Source organism: Rhinopithecus roxellana, chromosome 3 (assembly GCF_007565055.1).
Source record: "Rhinopithecus roxellana isolate Shanxi Qingling chromosome 3, ASM756505v1, whole genome shotgun sequence".
Lineage (NCBI taxonomy): Eukaryota > Metazoa > Chordata > Mammalia > Primates > Cercopithecidae > Rhinopithecus > Rhinopithecus roxellana.
The window spans coordinates 166455321-166478357 of NC_044551.1; the positions used below are offsets into that span (position 1 = coordinate 166455321).

The 23037-nt window shown below is 46.8% G+C and overlaps 2 protein-coding genes across 3 annotated transcripts in view; both read right to left on the reverse strand.

Moving 5' to 3' along the window:
* The window catches only part of RNF130 (ring finger protein 130), a 109932-nt gene extending 94451 nt beyond the window's left edge, over positions 1-15481 (reverse strand). Inside the window, exon 1 of one of the 2 annotated variants that reach the window (XM_010380962.2) lies at positions 14794-15447. In XM_010380962.2, the coding sequence (XP_010379264.2) occupies positions 14794-15244 (451 nt within the window). In that variant the 5' untranslated portion in view covers positions 15245-15447. Of the gene's footprint in view, positions 1-14793 lie in introns of both variants that reach the window. The other variant, XM_030926863.1, reaches the window with a different exon arrangement.
* A 5000-nt stretch (positions 15482-20481) lies between these two features.
* LOC104676198 (calponin-2-like) lies at positions 20482-21805 on the reverse strand. The gene is made up of 2 exons (XM_030926865.1): positions 21416-21805; positions 20482-21298 (listed from the first exon to the last, which is right to left on the reverse strand). Exons 1-2 carry the CDS (start codon positions 21803-21805, stop codon positions 20876-20878), a joined length of 813 nt encoding a protein of 270 aa, XP_030782725.1. The 3' UTR covers positions 20482-20875.
* Between the last annotated feature and the right edge of the window lie 1232 nt (positions 21806-23037).

Below are 23037 nucleotides of genomic sequence, written 5' to 3' on the forward strand. Positions count from 1 at the left end.
CATGTTTTGTTATTCATAATAAGCCCCTTTCAACCATACCAGAGACTGTGCTAATAAGGTGACTCTTGGAAGATGGGGTCTGGTTGCCAGAGGAACCAGTCATGTGATTGGAGGACTGAAACTTTCAGCCCAACTCCCAGCCCCTCAAACTTCTGGGGAGGGGCAAGGGGCTAAAGGTTGAGCTAATCCAATGGCCAATGACTTAATCAATCACGTCTGTGTAGGGGTGGCACAGCGGCTCACGCCTGTAATCCCAGCACTTTGGGGGGCTGAGGTGGGAGGATCACCCGACCTCAGGAGTTTGAGACCAGCCTGGACAACATGGTGAAACCCCATCTCTACTAAAAATACAAAAACTATCTGGGCGTGGTGGTGCATGCCTGTAATTCCAGCTACTAGGGAGGCTGAGGCAGAAAACTGCTGGAACCTGGGAGGTGGAGGCTGCAGTGAGCTAAGACCACACCACTGCGCTCCAGCCTGGGTGACAGAGCGAAACTCAGTCTCAAAAAAAATCATGTCTGTGTAATGGAGCCTCCCTAAAAACTTTAAACAACAGGGTTCAGGTAGCTTTGGGCTGGGCATGTGCCAAGAGGATTATTATACCACCCCAATGTAGCGACCGAAGCTCCTGGTCATGCGACCCTTCCAGACCTTACCCTATGCACCTCTCCATCTGGCTCTTAATTTGTATCTTACATAACACCCTTTATAATAACGAGGGATAGTAAGTAAAGTGTTTTCCTGAGTTCTATGAGCTGTTATATAGCAAATTATCAAACTAAGTAGGGAGTTACGGGAACCTCCTGAATTGCAGCCAAGTCAGATAGACGTGTGGGGACCCTCTGACCCACTACCTACAACGGGTGTCTGAAGTAGGCGGCAGTTTTGTGGGACTAGGCCCTTTGGCCCTTTACCTGTGGGGTCTGTGCTAACTTCACCAGGTAGTTAGTGTCAGAATTGAGTTAAACTGTAGGACATCCAATTGATGTTGAAAACCCACACATTTGGTGTCAGGAGTGTTGTAGGTAAAAATTGTCCTTCACACATAAGTTAAGAAACAGGTATAAACTACGGTGTCAAAGTGAGGACAGCAGTTACTGCTGGGGAGTGAGGAGGGAAGGAGCAGTGACTGGAAGGGACCTGAGGGGGTCTGCAAAGCTGGCCATGCTCCAGTTCTCCACTAGGTTCATGGTTACGTCAGGGTGTTCACTCTGTGGGAAGTGGTCAGGCTGCAGAGTTACGGTTGTATATTTTTCAGTGTATGTTACAGCTAGTAAAAATGTTTGCTAATTTTTAAAAATCTGGTCACTTTATTCCCCAGGTTAAAATCCTTCAACAGTATTCTAACACATGCTACAACACAGATGAACCTGAGGACATATGCTAAGTGAAATAATCCGGTTACAAATGGGCAAATACTGGATGATTCCACTTTTATGAGGAACCTAACCTAGTCAAATTCATAGAGACAGAAAGTAGAGTGGTGTTGGCAGGGGCTGGGGCAGAGGGGGTAATGGAGTCTTGTGGTTTAATGGGTATATTTTTATTTTTCGTTTTTGAGATGGAGTCTCGCTCTGTCACCCAAGTTGGAGTGTAGTAGCGTGATCTCAGTTCACTGCAACCTCTGCCTCCCGGGTTCAAGCGAGTCTCCTGCCTCAGCCTCCTGAGTAGCTGAGACTACAGGTGCACACCACCACGCCTGGCTAAGGCCAATTTTTATATTTTTAGTGGAGATGGGGGTTTCACCATGTTGGCCAGGCTAGTCTTGAACTCATGACCTCAAGTGATCTGCCTACCTCAGCCTCCCAAAGTGCTGGGATGACAGGTGTGAGCCACTGTACCCGGCTGGTATAATGGGTATAGAGTTTCCATTTTGCAAGACAAAGAGTCCTGTAGATTGGTCACACAACAGTGTAAATGTACTTAACACTACTTAACAGTTAGATGGTCGATTTTATACATATTTTACCACAATTAAAAAATTTTAAAACAACAACAAAATATCTCCAATAGTTTTCCATTCCTCTCATATAAAGTCCAAAATCCTAGCAAGGCCTGGAAAACACTGACTTTTTCACCTCTACTGTGCCCCACTCTCCCCCTTACTCTCTACCTCCTTTCAAATTCCACAAGTACATCACGGTTTTTGCACCTTTTAGTCTTCGTGTGTACTTCCTTGGACCAAAACATCTTCCTTTCTGCCCCCTCTCAGTGTAATATCTGCTCATGTTGCAGTCTCAGCTTAAACATCATTTCTTCAGGGATGCCTTGTCCACCCTAGACTGAGTCTCTTCTGCCATTTTTGCTCTCAGCATCCCAATGCTTTCCCAAGACTATGACTACATAATTCTGTGTTGACCTGTGTAACGGTCTGCTCTCCCCAGCTAGGACACAAGAGCGGACTCCTTTTACTTCCCCCCACCAGACAGCAACAGCATGCAGGAACTTCTTGTCCCGCCTGGTACTCAGTAGGTGCTTAATAATTATTTGATGAATGAATACTTGAGGAGATTGTCCCACAGGAATTTAGGATTTTTCTGATCCAGATGAACTAGTCTGCTGATAACATGCAAATGAGAAGCTGCACCATTGACCTTTAAGGAGTCATAGAAAAGAAACGTTGGAAAACTAACCTATGTACAGGTGTACAGAGCACTCTGATATGAAACAGTGAAGGTGAGCCGTGAAAACAACTGACCCATTAGGGTCCCACTAAGCCTTAGCAAAGTTTCACACACGATTATTGAAGGAACAATCTGCAGACAGCGTGAAGAGAAAGCTGTAATGGTGGGCTGCCAGCACAGGCCTGCTACGTGAGGCAGGCAGAATGACGGCTCCCTCAAAGATGACCATCTCCCAATCCCCAGGACCTGTCAGTGAATACATCACGCTACAGGGCAAGGGGGAGTTAGGTTACAGATGAAACAAGGTTGATAATCCGCTGACTTTACAATAAAGAGATTCTCCTGGACTATCTGGGTGGGCCCAACGTAATCACAAGGACCTTTTAAATGTGGATGACAGAAGGAGAAAGTCAAAGTCAGAGATTTGAAGATGGGGGAAGGGGCCATGGACCAGGGAACATAGGCAGCTTCTACAAGCTGAAAAAGGCAAGGAAATGATTCCCCCGGGGAGCTCCAAAGCCGCACAGTCTTGCCAACACCTTGGTCTCACTCAGGTCAGTGAAACTCATTTCAGAATTCTGACCTCCAGAACTGAAAGAGAAGTAAATTTGTGTTGTTGTAAGCCACCTAGTTCATGGTAGTTTGTTGCTGTGGCAATAAGAAACTAACACACCAAGGCTAAGCCAGAAAGATTCGCTTCTTTTCCTTCCGTGCAGTGGCTCCCGGCCTAGCCAATCAGGGACAAAGTACATAAAGTATCTTTGTTTTTTCCACCAGAGCATCTGATCATGTCTTTGATGATATCATAAGCTGAAGAAACACATGCTAAATGCAAAGTCAATAAAGTGAATTAGAAAGCTCTGTGAAAGGGGCCATCCCCGAAGAGTGCTGATGAACAGAATAACACCAACCATCCCAGATTTCTAGCAGCACACTACCAAAGGCCTGTTCATTCGCTTGCCAGTACTTCCATCCATAACTTAGAGTAGGGATTCTTCACTTGGGGCTTCAAGAGGTAACTGGCCTCCTAAACTTTACTAAGAGTGTTGTGTATATCTCCATAAATATATAGTTTTCTGGAGAAAAGTCCACAGCGCTCATCACTTATTAAAGGGGATCTACAAAGCAAAAGGCCAAGAACCACTAACTCACATGAAGATACAGAAAGCTATGTTCACGCATTCATGAGTGACACAAGCTGCTAGAAAGAGTGAAGATTGTGGGTGACACATCAGGATTCAGAAAGTATCCTGAAAGGCTGAAGGAAATGGCTGATGGCTCAGGAGCAGCCTCTGTGAATAACACTGAAAGTTTAATCAACAGTAAGCTCAGGATGAGTCCATGATTAGGAAAACCAAAACAACTGACGTGACTTCAGGCACGTCCAGAGGATGAAGAAAGTAGCTCTACTCTCTCCTGTGCTGGCAAAGCTAACCCTGCACGCCTGTGTTCAACGCTGGGATTCTCTTTGTATTAGTTTCCTGTGGCTGCCACAAGACATCACAAACCTGGTGGCTTAAAACAACACAGTCTCACAGTTCTGGGGCCCCAAAGTCTGGTGTTAGCAAGGCTGGCTCCTTCTGGAGGCTCAAGGGAAAAACCGCCTCCAGCCCCTCTCCCAGTGTCTGATGGCTGCCAGCCATGCCTTGCACCCACTGGTTTGTGGCAAAATGATGCCATCTCTGTAACTTCCTTCCCATGGCTGCCTTCTCTGTGTGTCTTTCTGTATATTTTCCTCTTCTTATAAGGACACCTAGTCTTTGGATTTAGGGCCCACACTAAACCAGTATGATTTTATCCTAATCCTCAACTAATTACACCTGCAGAGATCCTATTTCCAAATAAAGGCATATTCTGAGGTTCTAGAGGGACATGAATTTTTATGGGCACTATTTAACTCATCTCTTAGTCCTTTCGGGCTGCTGTAACAAAATACCTTAGACTGGGTAATTTATAAACAGCATAAATTTGTCTCACATAGTTCTGTAGGCTGGGAAGTCCAAGATCAAGGCACCAGCTGATGTGGCATCAGGGCCTTCTGTTTGCTTCATCAATGGAGACTTCTTTGTGTCCTCACATGGCAGAAAAGGGCAAACATGCTTTCCCCTCCCCCAGTCTCTCTTTTTTTTTTTTTTAGACAGAGTCTCACTCTGTCACCCAGGATGGAGTGTAATGGTGCAATCTTGGCTCACTACAACTTCCACCTCCCAGGTTTAAGTGATTCTCCTGCCTCAGCCTCCTGAGTAGCTGGGACTTCAGGCACATGCCACCATGCCTGGATAATTTTTGTACTTTTTTTTTTTTAGTAGAGATGGGGTTTCACCATGTTGGCCAGGATGGTCTCAATCTCGTGACGTCGTGATCCGCCCGCCTCAGCCTCCCAAAGTGCTAGGATCACAGGTGTGAGCCACCGCGCCCAGCCCCCAAGAGCCTCTTTTATAAGGGCACTAATCCCATTCATGAGAGCTCTGCCCTCACAGACTAATCACCCCCAAAGGGCCTACCTTTTAACACTATCACATTGGAAATGGAACTTCAACATATGAATTCGGGGAGACACCAACATTCAGACTACAGCGCCCACTACACCCTTTAAGTGGAATATTAATAGACAAATGCACTCTGAGGTTTAAGATAACATATTCCCAAGAATGGTCAAAATAAATAGGGATATGAAGCCTAAAGGTTAGAGGACTTGAGTCAGACAAGGAAACTGTCTATAAATATCTGAACCATTTTTTTCCAGATGAAAACGACTTTCTAACACTCGGTTTGCCAGAGATGAACGTGGCATATTTCTGTCACCACATTTGTTCAATCTTAAGCTGTACAAGTATCTGACTGGGATGCTGAAGCCTCAGAGGGGGGACTTGACTTGTTGATTACTAATGGCCATTACATTCTAAGATTCTCAATCTGTCCCGTTAACTGGCCGTTTTACAGAACCAAAGAATTTTTGTAAATGTCCACTAATATAGCACACACTGTAGGATGCCAGCCAGAGGGTACACACTGTAAAGAAAACTTAGAAGCCCTGGGAACTGAAAGAATATCAGAATGGTTTCAGCAGGTGAGCAAGGGAGAAACGACCTGGGGGTGGGGAGGAGGAAGGGGCCGGAGCTAGACCAAGTAGTGAACACCTCATACTGCACAGAGACTGCCGATGTCCATTCTAAGGATGACGACGAGCCACTGCAGGGGTTTAAGCAAGGAGTAACACGACTGGGTGAACCTTTAAGATTATTTTGGCTACCATAGAAGAAAAGATTGATAGAAGTTATGCAAAAAGGCAGAGAGACCAAGAAAAAGACGGTAGGAAATGACAGTTGCCTGAACTAATGCAGCAGCCATGAAAATGTCAAACAACAGATACATATGACCCATTCTAGAGGTGAATCATGGAGATGGATTAGATGTGGAATGTGAGCCAAAGCAGCAAGGATAGTCCTAAATTTCTGTAAATAACAAGGGTGGACGGCGATGTCATTTATTGAGACAGGAAAGACTGGAGACCACTGGTAGCAGAAGGGGAGGTGAAAAAATGAATCAAAGCTCCATGTGGAGCTTGTCAATTTGGAGATGTCTTTGTGACACTGAAGTAAAGATACCAATAGGCAGCCAACTGCATGAACCCAGAGAGGCCTAGGCTAAAAATAAAGATATGAGGAGGTAACAGGAGGCACGTGGAGAGAAAACAATTCCATCTCAGTGTTGTCTTATTTCATTACAAGAAAATATTTTTGGATTACTGGACACTGTTAAGTGCCCATTTGGTTTTTCTTGAAATGTCTGATCTCAAACCTAACACTTTCCCCAGCAACATTCAGCTGCTGGTTGAGTTTCAGGAAGCATGAGAAAGACCAACGGCACATGAGAAAGACAAACGGTACATGAGAAAGACGAACGGCACATGGTTCATCCAGAATGGAAATTTTGTGTTTACAAAAGCTTCTGTAAATACAAAATTACTTTTGGAAGACAGATGAAAAAGAGGTGATTTCATGGAATTACATCAAAAAAGAAGAGAAGCCAGGAGGAGGCTGAAAGATAACTCACTCCATCCAGTGGAGACAAAGGACACGATCACACTGAGCTCACTTCCATTACTGCTGAGAGCTTGTCACAACGGATTGGGGAAGGAGGGAACTGCCAGAGATAAAGGAAACACTATGAGACAGGCAATGTGGGACCTATTATAATAAATTCTTTTATGTCCATGGATTTAAGCCTATTTATGGAATAAAATCAATTTAACAGTAGCTTTCCCTGATTTCACAGTCTCCTGAAATATTGTTTAGTTTGTGCACAATCTCAAATTCCACAGCATGTCACTAGAGTTGGAGAAGATGCTGGGGAAAAAACAAGCTTCTCAAATGAGAAAAAACAAAACCGGGGAGCAGATTCACTTGCAGTGAGCAAAGGGAAAAGAGTGGGAATCTTACTGTATTCATCTATGAAAAAAGCAAATTCATCCAATGGCTTGCAATTACACACACCTGCCCCAGTCACCCTACCTGTCCCTAGTCCCCAGAGGCAACCACTTTCAACAGTTTTTAGTTCTTCTGGTGGCCTACTCCACCGTTCCAAATAGGTCTCTAGTCATCATTTCTTGGTTTGTCAACTTTGGACATCGTGTGCAGATATACGATGTCACAAATCAGGATTGTGTGTTTACTCCCTCTTCATCTCCCCTTCCTCCTGATTTTATTGTTATTTTATTTTCCTCTGTGTTCGAACCTTTCTAGCTTCTGCATCTAGAAACTATCTCTTGAGCCGGGCGCGGTGGCTCAAGCCTGTAATCCCAGCACTTTGGGAGGCCGAGACGGGCGGATCACGAGGTCAGGAGATCGAGACCATCCTGGCTAACACGGTGAAACCCCGTCTCTACTAAAAAATACAAAAAACTAGCCGGGCGAGGTGGCGGGCGCCTGTAGTCCCAGCTACTCGGAGGCTGAGGCAGGAGAATGGCGTAAACCCGGGAGGCGGAGCTTGCAGTGAGCTGAGAACCGGCCACTGCACTCCAACCTGGGCGACAGAGCAAGACTCCGTCTCAAAAAAAAAAAAAAAAAAAAGAAACTATCTCTTGAATCCCCATCCTGTGAGATGAATAAACTGACTCCCTCACCTTCCCTAACTTTTCTCTCTTCCATTTCTCCACCTTTGTCATCTGTGTTTATAGAGTCTCAAGGTTTCTGCTCTGTAACTAGAATTAAGTCTTCCATGCTTTAACTACAGATTAGTTCTAAACAGTGAAAACCACAAAACCAGTAAGAGCGTTAACATCACCAGCATATAAATATTACACTAAAAGCCGAGTCCTGTACTAGGATTCCACTTGTCTAGGATTCAAACTGCTCAAAATCATGACATACTTTAGCTTGCTTCATATTGGGACCAAGTTGTCTTAGTCCTAGAGTTCCTCTTTTCTTACTAGAGGAAAAACATGCCTTTTTCAACATTTTCCTAGTACCTTCCAGTTCCTTAATAATCCTAACCAATGCATGGAATTCACTCTGTTCTTGGAGCTACAGAATGAATTTAAAAGAAAACACAAAAAAAAACCTTGCAAAGACTTACTTGTTCCTGGTTATCCCCTTCAGAAGGTATGACTTTTCCCCGTCCTTTCATGAAAAATTTTCCCCTTTCATAGTAAAAATTAACAATAATTTTTAAGAGAAATGTCACCCATTATCTAATTGATATAATACAACTACTTTTATGTCTGCATACTACTTGGATTCCTTATCCACTGTAAATAAATTTAACACAATCATAGTTCACAACGATCCCCTTTTATGGCTGTGCAACACTCCACTGAGTGGATACATCATAATTTATTAAACCCACTTGGGAAGCTGTACAAAGTAGTAGTTAAAGTACAGTCAGAAGGCCCGGCGCAGTGGCTCACGCCTGTAATCCCAACACTTTGGGAGGCCAAGGCGGGCAGATCACAAGGTCAGGAGATCGAGACCATCCTGGCAAACACGGTGAAACCCCATCTCTACTAAAAATACAAAAAATTAGCCAGGTGTGTCGGCACATGCCTGTAATCCCAGCTACTCGGGAGGCTGAGGCAGGAGAACTGCTTGAACCCGGGAGGCGGAGGTTGCAGTGAGCCTAGATCAAGCCACCGCATTCCAGCCTGAGCGACAGAGTAAGACTCCGTCTCAAAAAAAAAAAAAAGAACTATGTAAAGAAAGAGTTCACAAACACAGAAAAAAATAAGTTTCCTTGCTTTATAGTTTCTCTCTCTTTTCTTTAACAAAATTTTCATTGCCGGCCGGGCGCGGTGGCTCAAGCCTGTAATCCCAGCACTTTGGGAGGCCGAGACGGGCGGATCACAAGGTCAGGAGATCGAGACCATCCTGGCTAATACGGTGAAACCCCGTCTCTACTAAAGAATACAAAAAACTAGCCGGGCGACGAGGCGGGCGCCTGTAGTCCCAGCTACTTGGGAGGCGGAGGCAGGAGAATGGCGTGAACCTGGGAGGCGGAGTTTGCAGTGAGCTGAGATCCGGCCACCGCACTCCAGCCTGGGCGGCAGAGCCAGACTCCGTCTCAAAAAAAAAAAAAAAAAAAAAATTCATTGCCTTGCTTAAGCAGGTATCTTATTCACAACTGCCTCTGAGTAACTTTCAATTATTGTCCAAATTCAAATCTAAAATTTTTATCAAATTCAAATCTAAATTTTTGTCAACGATAAAAACGTTACATATTGCAGGCTTTATAAAATTGTTCAATCGAAAAGGTAATATCACAAACATTAAACACTGTCATGCTAATAACGTTTAATGTCTTCACTGCTGCATAATATGTGCATATATGTGTACACATACGCACACCCTCTGATAAGGTTTGGCTCTGTGTCCCCACCCAAATCTCATTTTGAACCGTACTCCCATAAATCCCAGTGTTGTGGGAGGGACCTGATGGGAGACAACTGGAATCATGGGAGCGTTTCCCCCATACCATTCTCATGGTGGTGAAAAAGTCTCACCAGATCTGATGGTTTTATCAGGGGTCTCCACTTCTGTATCTTCCTAATTTTCTCTTGCTGCTGCCATATAAGAAGTGCCTTCTGCTATCCACCATGATTCTGAGGCCTCCCCAGCCATGCGAAACTGTAAGTCCAATTAAAGCTCTTTTTCTGTCCAGTCTCAGCTATGTCTTTATCAGCAGCATGAAAACAGACTAATACACCTTCCCAATATGATTGGTTTAACAAGAACAACACTCTCCCTAATGGGCATAGTCTAGCAAGTTTGTTTAAAAAGATTTGTCTTAGCCTCCTGGGCAATACAGCGAGACCCTGTCTCTACAAAAAATTTATAAAACTAGCCAGGTATCAGGCGTATCACCTGAGGTCAGGAGTTCGAGACCAGCCTGACCAACATGGAGAAACCCCGTCTCCACTAAAAATACAAAAAATTAGCCGGGCGTGGTGGCACATGCCTGTAATCCCAGCTACTAGGGAGGCTGAGGCAGGAGAATCGCTTGAACTCGGGAGGCGAAGGTTGTGGTGAGCCGAGATCACAACATTGCACTCCAGCCTGGGCAACAAGAGCGAAATTCTGTCTCAAAAAAAAAAAAAAAAAAAAAAATTAGCCAGGTATAATGGTGTGCACCTGCAGTCTCAGCTACTTGGGAGACTGAGGCAGAAGGACTCATCACTTGACTCCCCAAGGTCGAGGCTACAGTGAGCTATGATCACACCACTGCATTCCAGCCTGGGCAACAGAGCAAGACCCTGTCCTTAAAATAAAATAAAAGACATGTCTTACTAATTTACAGTCACACCTTGTTCAAGGTGGGAGGGATCTTAGAGGTTATCTAGTCTTGAGGCCCAAATGCAGCGCAAGATTAGACGGGGCAAGGTGGGGTGAAGTCAGTGAGAGCTCACAAGCTTTGTCATCTGACAGGTAGCTAACCCTCAGCTCCTTCTGCTCCCCTCCACGAAGGTGACTTTTTAAAACTCAAATCTATGTCTTTATTCCTATTAATTTTTTAAAGCTATATAGCTCATCATTCTACACATTAAGATCTTTGCAATTCTGCCCCTGCTATCAAATATATCTGTTATACATGCCACATCTTTATCAAAACCACTGGCATGGCAAGAGAAGACCTTCACAAAGAGAAGAGCAGCAGGAGGAAAATCAGAGGCAGTAAATGTAGATAATGTTTAAGGGGTTCACTGTAAGAGAGAAATGGGGTGGTAGCAGGATAGGGATTTGGTGGAGAGATCAAGTGGTTTTTTAAAAAATATTCAAACATTTATAGGCTAATGGAAATAATCATTCAAATGTGAAGGAAAAACAGTATGTAAAAACATGTCATAAGCTGTAAAGTTCAACATAAACGTAATTTATTATATACAGCCACTTTTCTCTTGCCAGGCTATTTATGTTAAAATTTGATTTTTAGAGCCTCCAGCTCTTTCTGAATTCTCTTTCTGAACATTCAGAGACCCTGCTCCCATGATCATATCTCCTTTTTCTCTGAATATTTTGAAATCTGTGTCCAATAGCCCCTGCCTTTGCTGTTATGAATTCAAACATTACATGACCCCTTTCACCCAAATCTTGTTTTCACATCAATCTCCTCCACTGTTTATGAGAATTTCTAAAAACCAATTTCAGATTCGTTAAAGGAACCATCAAAGGCGTCCTCTAATAGGATTACATTTTTTAACATAAAAACCTAAGATTCACTTTTTTGAGTTTTATTGCATCCCTAAGCAAGTTAACAAAAAAAGGTTTATTATTTGGTAAAATTATTCTCTAAGGGTGTAACATCCAATCCTGAAAATTTCTATGCAAAGCAAGAAGTGGCCGATACTAAATTCTTCCCCAGCAGCACATCTGCATACATAATCACATCACCAACACAGGCTTTCTCCTCTCCCAACCCCCACACCGGGCTCAAACAAAAAGTTAGTGTGCACACACAGAAAGCACATTTACAATGTCTGCTCCACAACAGACCCTGCTAGGCTGCTCTGCAGAGGTACTAAATATTTTGCTCCTAGTTCTAAGCTTACTATTTGAGTAAGTAATAAGAAAGCAACGGTGATCAGTGCATAAATACACGACACATTCCTTCAAAACTCTGTTTCTAAACACAAATTCTTTACCAATTAAAATATAAAATGTGTTAGCCCCAGGCAAATGATTCTACACCCACCAATGCATTCCACTTAATGGCAAAGACATATTTTTAAAGTATACTTGTTCATAAAGTATCTCATAAAGTATACTACATAAAGTATAGCACTTGCCAAAATATACTTTTAAAATACCAAAGTGCCTAAGAAAAAAAAATTGACTATTTGTTCTTTAAAGGGATAGGACAAATAAATCTTATTCAGAAATTCACACATGCCAAACTGATAGCAGCACTGCAAAGCAAACAGAAAGGTTTCTAGTTTCATAAATCAATCCACAGCTTTAAAATGAGCCATTATGTTAAACTCTAGGAAAACTATAAAGTTATTTTGTCTTTATGTTCACTTCTACCAAACACCCTAAAAACAAATTTTCATGAATTTCACGTAAATTGGCCACAGCTGTTTTTGGACCAGGACCTGTCTCATAATTTTGTGTGTAAGCTGAACATTACTTTGCTTAGTGTTAACACATAGTAAGTCCTCAATAAACATGTCAAGAATTCTCCTCAATTCAAAATTATAAGAGCATCAAGGTCATAAGGATGCACTATTTTTTCTAAAACTAAAAAACTGTGAAACTCATTCAATCAAGATTATAATGTAAAATACCCAAGTATTCCAATTTTAAATCATTTTCTTAAACACGAATAATTTTAATAGACACATATCACCACTTCTGTTTCTAAAATAAATTCCTAAGTTCCTGCTGCAACAGCAGAAGATTTAGATTTCATATAAACCCATAGGTTTAGAAATTATCGACAGGCAGACTAACTTATAAAGATCCCCAGTAGAAGTTACACTTTATAGAGACGGATTTTTTTAAATCTGTTTTGTTCACTGCTGTTGCCTCTCCTTCACCAATGCCTTGGCACACAGGATTTCAATTAATATTTGCTGGACTGAAAAACGGCGTATGTGTGTGAAGACCCTTGCTACAAAGCCAGACTCAGACCACCTGTAGGTCCCCCACCCCCAAACCCATCCCCCTGAGAAAACCTGGAGCAGGCCCATGTGGGACGGACACAAAATGACCCCTAGAGAATCAAGGAAAGGGAGACTAAACCTCAAGGGGACTGACTTCACACTCAGTCTTCACACACTGCCCAAATGTGTTCATTCTGTTGCAGTGTCTAAAATCTCACCAACTGAGAGATTCCTTTAGGTTACCAAATCTCCTCTTTTCAGAATTAAGGAACCATTTAAACCTGTCAACAACCTTAAGATATGTACGTTTCATCATTCCATTTACAGATGAGGAAACTGAGGCTAAATGGCAGTTACTTTTCCAGTGTCACAGTATACGTAGAGCACAGGCCTGACTCAGAACCTTTCATCCTACAGTGCTGCCTCCCCACTGAGAGGGGAACAGGACTAACCTTCACTCACACCTCAATACATGAGCTGGTTCCCAATACCCTTCTACAGAAACACCTAAAGCAAGCTTTCTCAAAGACGGGGCTTTGGTCTGGGGTGACAGCAAGCAACAAGTAGTTGAAGCACATGAACACTGTAGAGGCAAGGATCTGAAGTTCAGACCATGGATTTGGGGTGCTCGAGGGAACCAAGCCTCAAAGACAAACCACAAATTTCACAACACTGCAGAGGGCCAGCCCTTGCTCCAGAACAGTTTGCCTCCCTCTTCCTCTTTCTACCCTTCCACGTGACCCTCACGGTTCTCCCCACCAGAAAAGAGGCTACCATTGTTAGTTGCCAGAGTCTGGCCACACTGTGCATCTCAACCACAGTGACTGGCACAGAGCAAGAACGCAAATATTTACTGAATGAACCCAAGACAAAAGTTGTTTCTGTGGCCAAGCTGGGACCCTAACTGCCATTTTTTAACACAGTGGAGACCTGAAGCACCTGATTACTGGTGTAAAACGGACTTTTAAAAGCCCAGTCTGAGTTGAGGACAGGCTACAGTAAAAGCCTTATGTGATTATTTTTCCCCAGCCAGCCTGTCTCAAAGAAGAAAACAGCTTAGCACTTTGGCATACAAATATAGACCTCAGACGGGCATAATATGTTAATATCTTAAGAGTGCAAAAGCAAACCATTACTTGATCTGGCTGCCTACTTTAGGTCATCCTAACATGAACAGCAGTTTAGAAAAGAAAAATCCCCTCTCAGCATTCTCAGGGTGACAATGAGGGTGGGGATAATAGCAGGTATTTCCCAAAAGTTCAAAGTTGGCCAAAACCCAAAAAATCATATTCTGCGATGTGCAAAACGTTTCCTTCAAACCATGACTAATAATTTAAACAAATACATGTTTACACCAAATAATTAACTAAACAAAGCCCATGTTTATAGGAAAATATGACATTAAGCCAAATGGTTTCAAAGACAATTCTTGAAAATTTTACCTATTTCCCTTTTGGTCGGCACCCGTGACCTGAAAAACCTTGGCTAGTAGTTCTGATTAGTATCAAATAGTCATAATGTGACATTTTTAGGCGTCAAATTACAGTAAAACTACTAGGGCAAGAACAAGAGCCAAAAGCAACAGGGAAGATGTCCATTTTCCCTTTACAACCCCCCCTCCATTTACCACTTAACGGCACGTTTTTATGTTAGAAAAGGGCCGCATCCTTCGAGATCCAGCTCAGCGTTAAGTCCGTGATTTCAGGAACAAACCTGCCGCTTCCAAAATACAGGCTGAGATGTCCTCCCCATGAATTCGTTTTGCGCTCTTGCACCACCTCCTTTGTCTACGCTGTCCCTGCAAACTCCTAGCTCAATGCCCTCCAGCAAACAAGCTGCCTGAACGCAAAGACGACCGTTCCAAGTCTTTTTTCAAAGAAGGGGAAAACCCAATCACGCTCCTGAAGCCTGGTTCCCACGGAAGCAGGCCAGGCTGTCCACGACGGAAGCCTCGACCCTGGCTGGGGCCGTCGGCCCGGCAGCGCGCACTGGGAGAGCCAGGGCCGGGAACCGTAGCCCCGCCGCCTCCGCGGGATGCAGTGACCACCGCCCGCCGCCCCCGGGGCCGGCACTCACCTCCGTGGAGGGGCAGCGGCGCCAGCACCTGGCCGCGGACCTCGGCCTTGGGGGAGTCAAGTCCGTAGCGCCCGCGGTCGATGCGGAACGTGAGCGGGGCGCCGCGGCCGGGCTCCTGCACCGTCACGTTGATGAGCGCCGTGTAGTACTCCTGGCTCGCGTTGTCTGCCCGCGCCGGCCACAGGCTGCAGGTCAGCAGGGCGAGCGCGGCGAGCCGGGCAGGGCCCGCCCGCCCCGCGCAGCTCATCGTCCCTCCGGCCGCCGCCGCCGCCGCTCGCGGACCGGGCTCCGGGTCCGGCGCGGAGAGGCGGGGCGGGCGCGGCCCGGGCTGCGGCGGGAGCGCGCGCGCGCGGCCTGCGCGGGGCCGAGCCCGAGCGCGGCCCTCCTGGACGCTACGGCCCCGCCGCTCGCCGCCCTCACGTCCGCTGCCCGCCCGTGGGGACGCGCCCATGGGCCCTCGGCGAGGGCGGCGTCTCAAGTCGCACGCGGGCGTCTCTTCAGGGTCCCGGGAGGGCTGTAGGAGCGTGCCCCCTCCATCCCCCCGGTCGGTCCCGCCGAATGGGAGGCGCCTCGCAAGGACGCGGCGCGGGAGGGGAAGGGCGGCACGGGAGGAAGCGCCCCCAGGAGAGTCAGAGGAACACAAAGTCCCTCTCGCGCGGCTGCCGCCTGAGGCGCGCGTCCGCCGCCGCCCCGCCCCCCGGCTGGTCTAGCGGCAACGCACAGGCCTAAGGCGCAGCCCCGCCCCGCGCGCATGCGTGCGAGGGCCTGTCCGCTCCCGCCCGCCTGCACGAGGGCGCGGACAGCCGGGTCACCCACTGGCGCTGGCAGTTTCTCTGTCGGGCGTGATGGCTGCAGGGCCTGGAGCCCGGGAGATCTGCGAGGGCATGTGGAAATGTGTGAGAACAGGCTACAAAAGAAAAAAAGTTCTAACTTTAAAATAAATGTTTAAAATTAAATGTCATGAGACTTAACATTCATGTCATGCGGTTGACATCATGGATGGGGGATGTCTGGCCCGAACCTGCAGGGACACGAGTGGTTGGGAAAGGCCTCTAGGGCAGCAGTCCCTAACCTTTTGGCACTGGGCGACGGGTTTCCTGGAACACAGTTTTTGCAGGGACTGAGGGAGAGAAGTGGTTTTGGATGAAGCTGCTTCACCTCAGATCATCAGGCGTTAGATTCTCCTAAGAAGCGCGCAGCCTAGATCCCAAGCACGCGCAGTTCACAACCGGTTCGCGCGCCTATGAGAGTCTAATGCCGCCCTGATCTGACAGGGCAGAGCTCAGGCGGTAATGCTCGCTCACCTCCTGCTCGCTCACCTCCTGCTCGCTCACTGGTTCCTCGCAGATCGTGGGCACGGGTCCGCGGCCGGGCGGTTGGGAAGCACCTGCTCTAGTGACTGGGTGAAATACTCCTGGGGTCCCCGGACCATGAGAACCCCCCCACACCTTCCCAAACGCGCGCACACGCGACTCTCACTTTCTCTCTTCATGGCGTTTAAAAAGATGTACATCGCTCTAAAGTATCAACTGAAAAGAAGAATGGGGCCGTGCAACTGATTTCAGGAACTTACAGGATCTTTGTGGGGAGGCGGAGGGGGAAAGTTTGGCGTCTTCTGTCCAGCCAGGGTTGGGTCTCCTGCCTCCTATAGCGGGGAAGTGGGTGGAGTCAGCTTTGCGCAAGCAAATGTCCTGAAAATCCGGAAAAGAGGTAGCTTCCCAAAAAGAAATTTGAGGCACTGTTTCCAGGAAAGAGTACGGATGCAGTGCAGGCTAAAACTTAAGATGTCCACTACTGGCCAGGCTCAGTGGCTCACGCCTGTAATATCAGCACTTTAGGAGTCCTAGGTGGGAGGATCACGAGGTCAGGAGTTCGAGACCAGAATGGGCAACATGGTGAAACCCCGTCTCTACTAAAAATACAAAAATTAGTGGGTCATGGTGGCACGCGCCTGTAATCCCAGTCTGTAATCCCAGCTACTCGGGAGACTGAGGCAGGTGAATCGTTGGAACCCGGTAGGCAGAGGTTGCAGTGAGCTGAGATCCAGCCACTGCACTCCAGCCTGGGCGACAGAGCAAGACTCCATCTCAAAAAAAAGAAAAAAGAAGAAGACAGATGTCCATTATTGATGACTTGGTGACATCCTTCACAATTTCTCTCCTCATTTCCCTCTCTTCCACCCTCTACCATAGTCTTATAGACCATGCCCTGGCCTATGGATAACGGCTTTTCCTTACTTACTTATCCTCAGCAAGCCCAGCCCCTAGACCAAAGCAGTGGGATCCCCACCCTGGGCCTGGCATTTAAAGAGTGCTCTGATCTGGTCCCCCTCTAGCTGGGCGCCTCATAGGGCAGGGAGTCCTTTAGCACCAAGGTATCCATGCTCTAGCACCCAAGACCCAAATATTCCTTGCCCCTACAACCTGGGGCCACGTCTAGGGCCTGTGTGGGGCTCTTCCCAGTGAGGGTCTCCTGCTCTTCTCGCTGAGCATGCCCTGGCCTACCCCTGCCCGAGAGGCTCATGGCCTCTACTCCTTTGTCCTTATAAGGGAGGAGTCTTCAAACTGTAAGATGCCCACAACCCCTGGCACAAGAAACAATTATAGAAGCTCACAAGCACCACTTTGTTAATCAGGTGGGGAGGAAGTGGCTTTCTCAACCCTTCTGAATTTGTCAGGGAGAAAGTTGGTTCCAGAGCACTTTTAACACCTCCCTGGCACTTGCCGATCTCCCCTTTAAACAAAGCGAGATGAGGTCTCAGTGCACAGCCTCATCAGGCACCAGCATGTATGGCGACATTCACATCAGCCTATACTTGGAAGTGGCGTTGTCTTTTAAGGAGACCTTAAGGGGGTTTGTTTGTTTGTTTTTTGTTTTTCCAGGCTGGAGTGCAGTGGCGTGGTCTCGGCTCACTGCAAGCTCCGCCTCCCGGGTTCACGCCATTCTCCTGCCTCAGCCTCCCGAGTAGCTGGGACTACAGGTGCCCGCCACCACGCCCGGATTTTTTTTTTTTTTTTTTTTTTTGTATTTTTAGTAGAGACGGGGTTTCACCGTGTTAGCCAGGATGGTCTCAATCTCCTGACCTCATGATCCACCCGCCTCGGCCTCCCAAGGTGTTAGGATTACAGGCATGAGCCACCGCACCTGGCCAAGGAGATCTTAAGGTTTTAAGGAGACCTTAGGGAGACAAGAGGTTTTTCATTTATAATAATGATACAACGCTACCTTTTAAAATATTGTGGTACAATACGCGTAACATAAAATTGTCCATCTTAACCATTTTTAAGCATATGGATCAGTGGCCTTAAGTACATTCACACCATTGTGTAACCTTCATCATCCGTCTCCAGAACTCTTTCCATCTTGTAAAACTGAAACTCTGCACCCATTAAACCTTCCTCCTCCCCCAACCACCATTCTTCCTTTCTGTCTCTATGATTTTGATGATTCTAGTTACCCACATCAGTGGAATCATATAGTATTTGTCCTTTTGTGAATAGGTTATCTTGCTTTGCATGATGTCCTTGAGGTTCATCTCTGTTGAAGTACATGTCAGATTCCTCCTTTGCTAAGGCTGAATCGTATCACATTGTATGTATATACCAAGTTTTTTTTAGCCATTCATCCATTCCACTGTATGGATATAATACATTTTGTTTATCCATTCATCATAGGACACTTGGGTTGCCTCTACCGTTTGGCTATTGTGAATAATGATGCTCTATGAACATGGGGCGTATAAATATCCCTTAATGCTTTCAATTCTTTCGTGTATATACTCAGAAGTGGAATTACCAGATCTAATGGTAATTCTATGCTTAATTTTTTTCAGGAACTGCCCTACTTTTTTTTTTTTATATAGTGGCTGTCCCATTTTACATTTCCACCAACTGCCCAAGGGTTCCAGTTTCTTCACATCCTTGCCAACACTTCTCTATTTGTTTTTCAAAATAGTAGCCATCCAAATGGGTATTAGGTGGTATCTCATCATGGTTTTGATTTGCATTTCCCTAATGATTAGTGGTGTTGAACATCTTTTCATGTGCTTATTGGCCATTTGTATATCTTTACATGATGCTATCTTTTAAAACATTTAAGAAAAAAGTGAATTAATTAAAAGTATTGGTTAAATAAAAGCACGAGTGGTTTTATTGGACATGGCAGGTCTCATGGAGGATGTGTGCCGCAGTCTGACTCTGGCCCACGCTGGCCTGTGAATGAGCTGCCCACGAGCCTTTTTCTTTAATGGGGTTATTTCCCTGACTCCACCACGCACCACATTCCCCTGCCTCTGTGTCCATTTCTCAGCCCACAATAAATCCTAGGTCACCTGTAAGCCCCAGCTCAAATTCCCCTTCTCCCTAGAACTCCAGTGGAGCCCCAGCTGCCAGCCTCCCACATCCAGGCCCCGTAAGAGCTTCAGTCCTTCAGAAGAAGAGCTGTCTTCTCTGTGAGCAATGTCTGCCCTCCCGGGACAGCAGAAGGGGTAATGTGTGTGTAAAGCATGCTGCACAGAGTTTAGGACTCCAGCAATCAGAGGCCAAGCAGCATCTCCTGGACAGTGCTAGATACCCTCGTGGGTCGCCCAGATTTCCCAAAGTCCAACTCCTGTTCCTCCTCCTCTTCCTTTTCTTTCTTGAATGGCACATAATCCCCACTGTTCCTAGGAAGGCCCTGCTCTTACTTCATTACTGACATGTTCCCTTTTATCACCATTTCTCACTCCATTCCTTGACCCATAGGAAACCATTTTCGTGTGCTTCATGTGTCTCTTTTGTTTGTGTTCTTGCAAAATGCATGTTGTTGCTTAATGTGCATGTGCTTTTTAATTATTAAACTGTATTGGGTCATTGATGTCATTCTGTTTCTGATCCTCTTCACCCAGCACTATATTTTTTTTACTTCTTTCATACATGTATTAATTTTTTTTTCTTCTTCTTACAAACAGAGGTTTTATTGCGTTTGGTCCACAATCGTATTTCACATTATCTCATGGAGCAGGGCCCCTGGGTGGGGGTCCCTGTGCAGTACTTGGCGGGGCGTGTGGCCAGGGGAAGATGGAGCAGTATAGCTTGTCGAGCCCAGAAAGGAGGAGGGTTGGGGGCTCCTTAAAACCTACTGAGGGGCCGGGCATGGTGACTCACACCTATAATCTCAGCACTTGAGGAGGCCGAGGCGGGTGGATCACATCCGAGGCCAGGAGTTGACCAGCCTGGCCAACATGAAGAACCCCGTCTCCACTAAAAATACAAAAATTAGCCGGGCGTGGTGGAGCACCTGCAGTCCCAGCTACTCAAGAGGCTGAGGCTGGAGAATCGCTTGAGCCCGGGAGGTGGAGGTGCAGTGAGCCGAGATTGCACTACTGCACTCTAGCCTGGGTGAAGGCCACAACTAAAACAAAACCTACTGAGGCCAGAGTGGGTTGGGGGGGTAGCATGGAGAGGGGATCAGGCTTAGCCCCAACAACTCAGAATTTCACTTCCCTGTACGGCCTTCACTTTCCCCACCTGGCCCCGGGGGCAGGTCTGAGGGTCTGAGGTCTGTTGGTCCTGGGGAAATCCAGTCACTCGGGAGCCGGAGATATTTAGCATCATGGCCAGGCCCCCTTTCCCAGGTGACTGATTTCCCAGCACCTTCTCCACTGTCCCTGCCCCATTCCTCAGGAATAAAAAACAAAATGTATTTTTCTTTTGTGAATACTTCCTGAAACTTGCAGAGAAACCACAAACTGCTCAGCTGACAAAAGGGGGAAGAGGCGAGGCAACCAGAAACCTTTGGGAACCGGTTAGTCTCTTCTCCCCAGCACAGCCTGAACGTGCCAGCAGGGACCCTCGCCCTACACGCCCTACACGTATCGGGATATGGCCTTGACCTCCCTCCACCACAGTACAGTGGCTCAGCCCTGCGAAGGACCAAGGCAAAGGGGAAAAAAGCTCTGCTGCCTGATCCCACGCTGCCACTCACAGACCCTTGGTTGATTGGCAGCACTGAACCGGCTAAGAAAAAAAACAAAGATGAAAACACTGAAAAACCCAGAAACCCAGACGGGGAGACGATGTGGGAAGAGAGCGTGCTGGGAGCCTCAGTAGCTGGCCTCCTCCTGGTAGTAAGGGGGATATTCAGGGACCTCCCCCGGGTCCGGGCAGTCGCCGGCGCCTGAGGGAGCCCCATCGGCCACTGTGCCTTGCGGGCAATACTTGGGGTCATATATCTGTCGGCCCAGGCCAAAGACCTGGCCGCTCTGGTTGGCGCCCTGCGTGTAGCCCATCTGCAGGGACATGGAGGAGTTGTCACACTTTTCGGTTCCCAGCTTGGTGTCATAGATGTACCGCCGCGTCCCGGGAGCCGTCATGCCCACCTGGCTCGCACACTTGTTTGTGCCCATCTGGAGGCTGATGGTCGAGTGGTCCATGGGGGGCAGGATATGGTTCTTGGGGTCAAAGAAATGCCTTCTCGTGCTGTACGCAGTCATGCCCGACTGGCTGGCGCATTTGTTGGTGCCCATCTGCAGCCCGATGACACACTGGCCGGCCTTCATGGTGGCGTCGTCGAAATTCCACTCCTGCTTCTCCGAGTACTTGACGCCGATGTCCACCCCGCTCTACAGCCCCTTAGTCTTGGCCTTCCCCGCCAGGGCAAGAAGAGACACCTGCACCTGTGTCATGTTCCCACTCTCAAACAGGTCATTGGCCTCGAACAGGTCCACGGGGTTCATCCCGTAGCTGACCATGGCCTTGATGAAGTTGGACAGGTTTTCTAGCTGGTGCCAGTTCTTCATGGAGCAGTTGATCTTGGGGACGGAGCCCGGCTGTAGCTTGTTCATGAGTGTGCATAAGATAGTTCTGTCCTTCAAGCCCTTTTGGAAGTCGGGGCCGATGGAGAGGCCAGTGAGTCCCTCGATCCAGGTGCGGAGCTCTGCCTCCTTCTGAGGGTCATATTTGGACAGGAGCCGGTTCTTGACCTCGGCCGACAGCCCGTATGAGGGGCCCTTGTTGAACTGCATGGAGCTCATGGCTGCCTGGCGGGCGGCGGGACGGGGCCGGACGGGACGGGACGGGGCACATGTATTAATTTTTTATACTGCAATATAACATACATACAGTAAAGTGCAAAAATTTTATGTGTACAACTCAACATGTTTTTTATGAGGTGCAAACACCCTTTACCCATTATCTAGATCAAGATGGAGAACATTACTAGCACTCCTGAAAGTTTCCCTGAGCTTCTTAGTCATGAGCACCCCACCATTCTGATTTCTTTTCATCTTTCTTTAGAGACAGGGTCTTAGTCTGTCAACCAGGCGGGAGTGCAGTGGTGCAATCATGGCTTCCCGTAGTCTTGAACTCCTGGGCTCAGCAATGCTCCCACCTCATCCTCCTGAGTAGCTGGGACTACAAGTGTGCACCACCATGCCCAGCTACTATTCTGATTTCTGTTGCTTTTGATTAGTTTGCTTTTTGTTGAACTTTATACAATATAAATGGAATCACACAATATGAAATCTTTGGTGTCCTGTTTCTTTTTCTTTTTTTTTTTCTTTTTCTTTTTTTTTTTTTTTTTGAGACGGAGTCTCGCTCTGTCGCCCGGGCTGGAGTGCAGTGGCCAGATCTCAGCTCACTGCAAGCTCTGCCTCCCGGGTTTACGCCATTCTCCTGCCTCAGCCTCCGGAGTAGCTGGGACTACAGGCGCCGACCACCTCGCCCGGCTAGTTTTTTTGTATTTTTTAGTAGAGACGGGGTTTCACAGTGTTAGCCAGGATGGTCTCGATCTCCTGACCTCGCGATCCGCCCATCTCGGCCTCCCAAAGTGCTGAGATTACAGGCTTGAGCCACCGCGCCCGGCCTCTTTTTCTTAACTTATGTCTGTGAGATTTTGTGTTTTTGTGTGTGTAGTTATAGTTTGCTCTTTTTATTCTCTGTATAGTATTCCACTGTTGATTTATCCATTTCCTGTGGATGGGCATTCATATTGATTTTTGTTTGGGAATGTGATGGATTGAGCCATTATGAAGCCTGCATGCCTCTTGGTGGGGATGTGTCTGCATCTCTGAGAGTGTCCTTTGGAGTGGGATGATGCGTCATAGGCAGGCATGTATTTAGTGTTGGTAGGCACTGGCGCCATCTTTTCAAGCTGCCCCCTTCCTCCCCACCTGAGTCTCTTTTATCTGTGTCTTCCCTCCCCACAGCCACCTCCTGCTCCTGTCCCTCATGAGTTTCCATCTATGTTGGCTGCTTCCACTGTTGG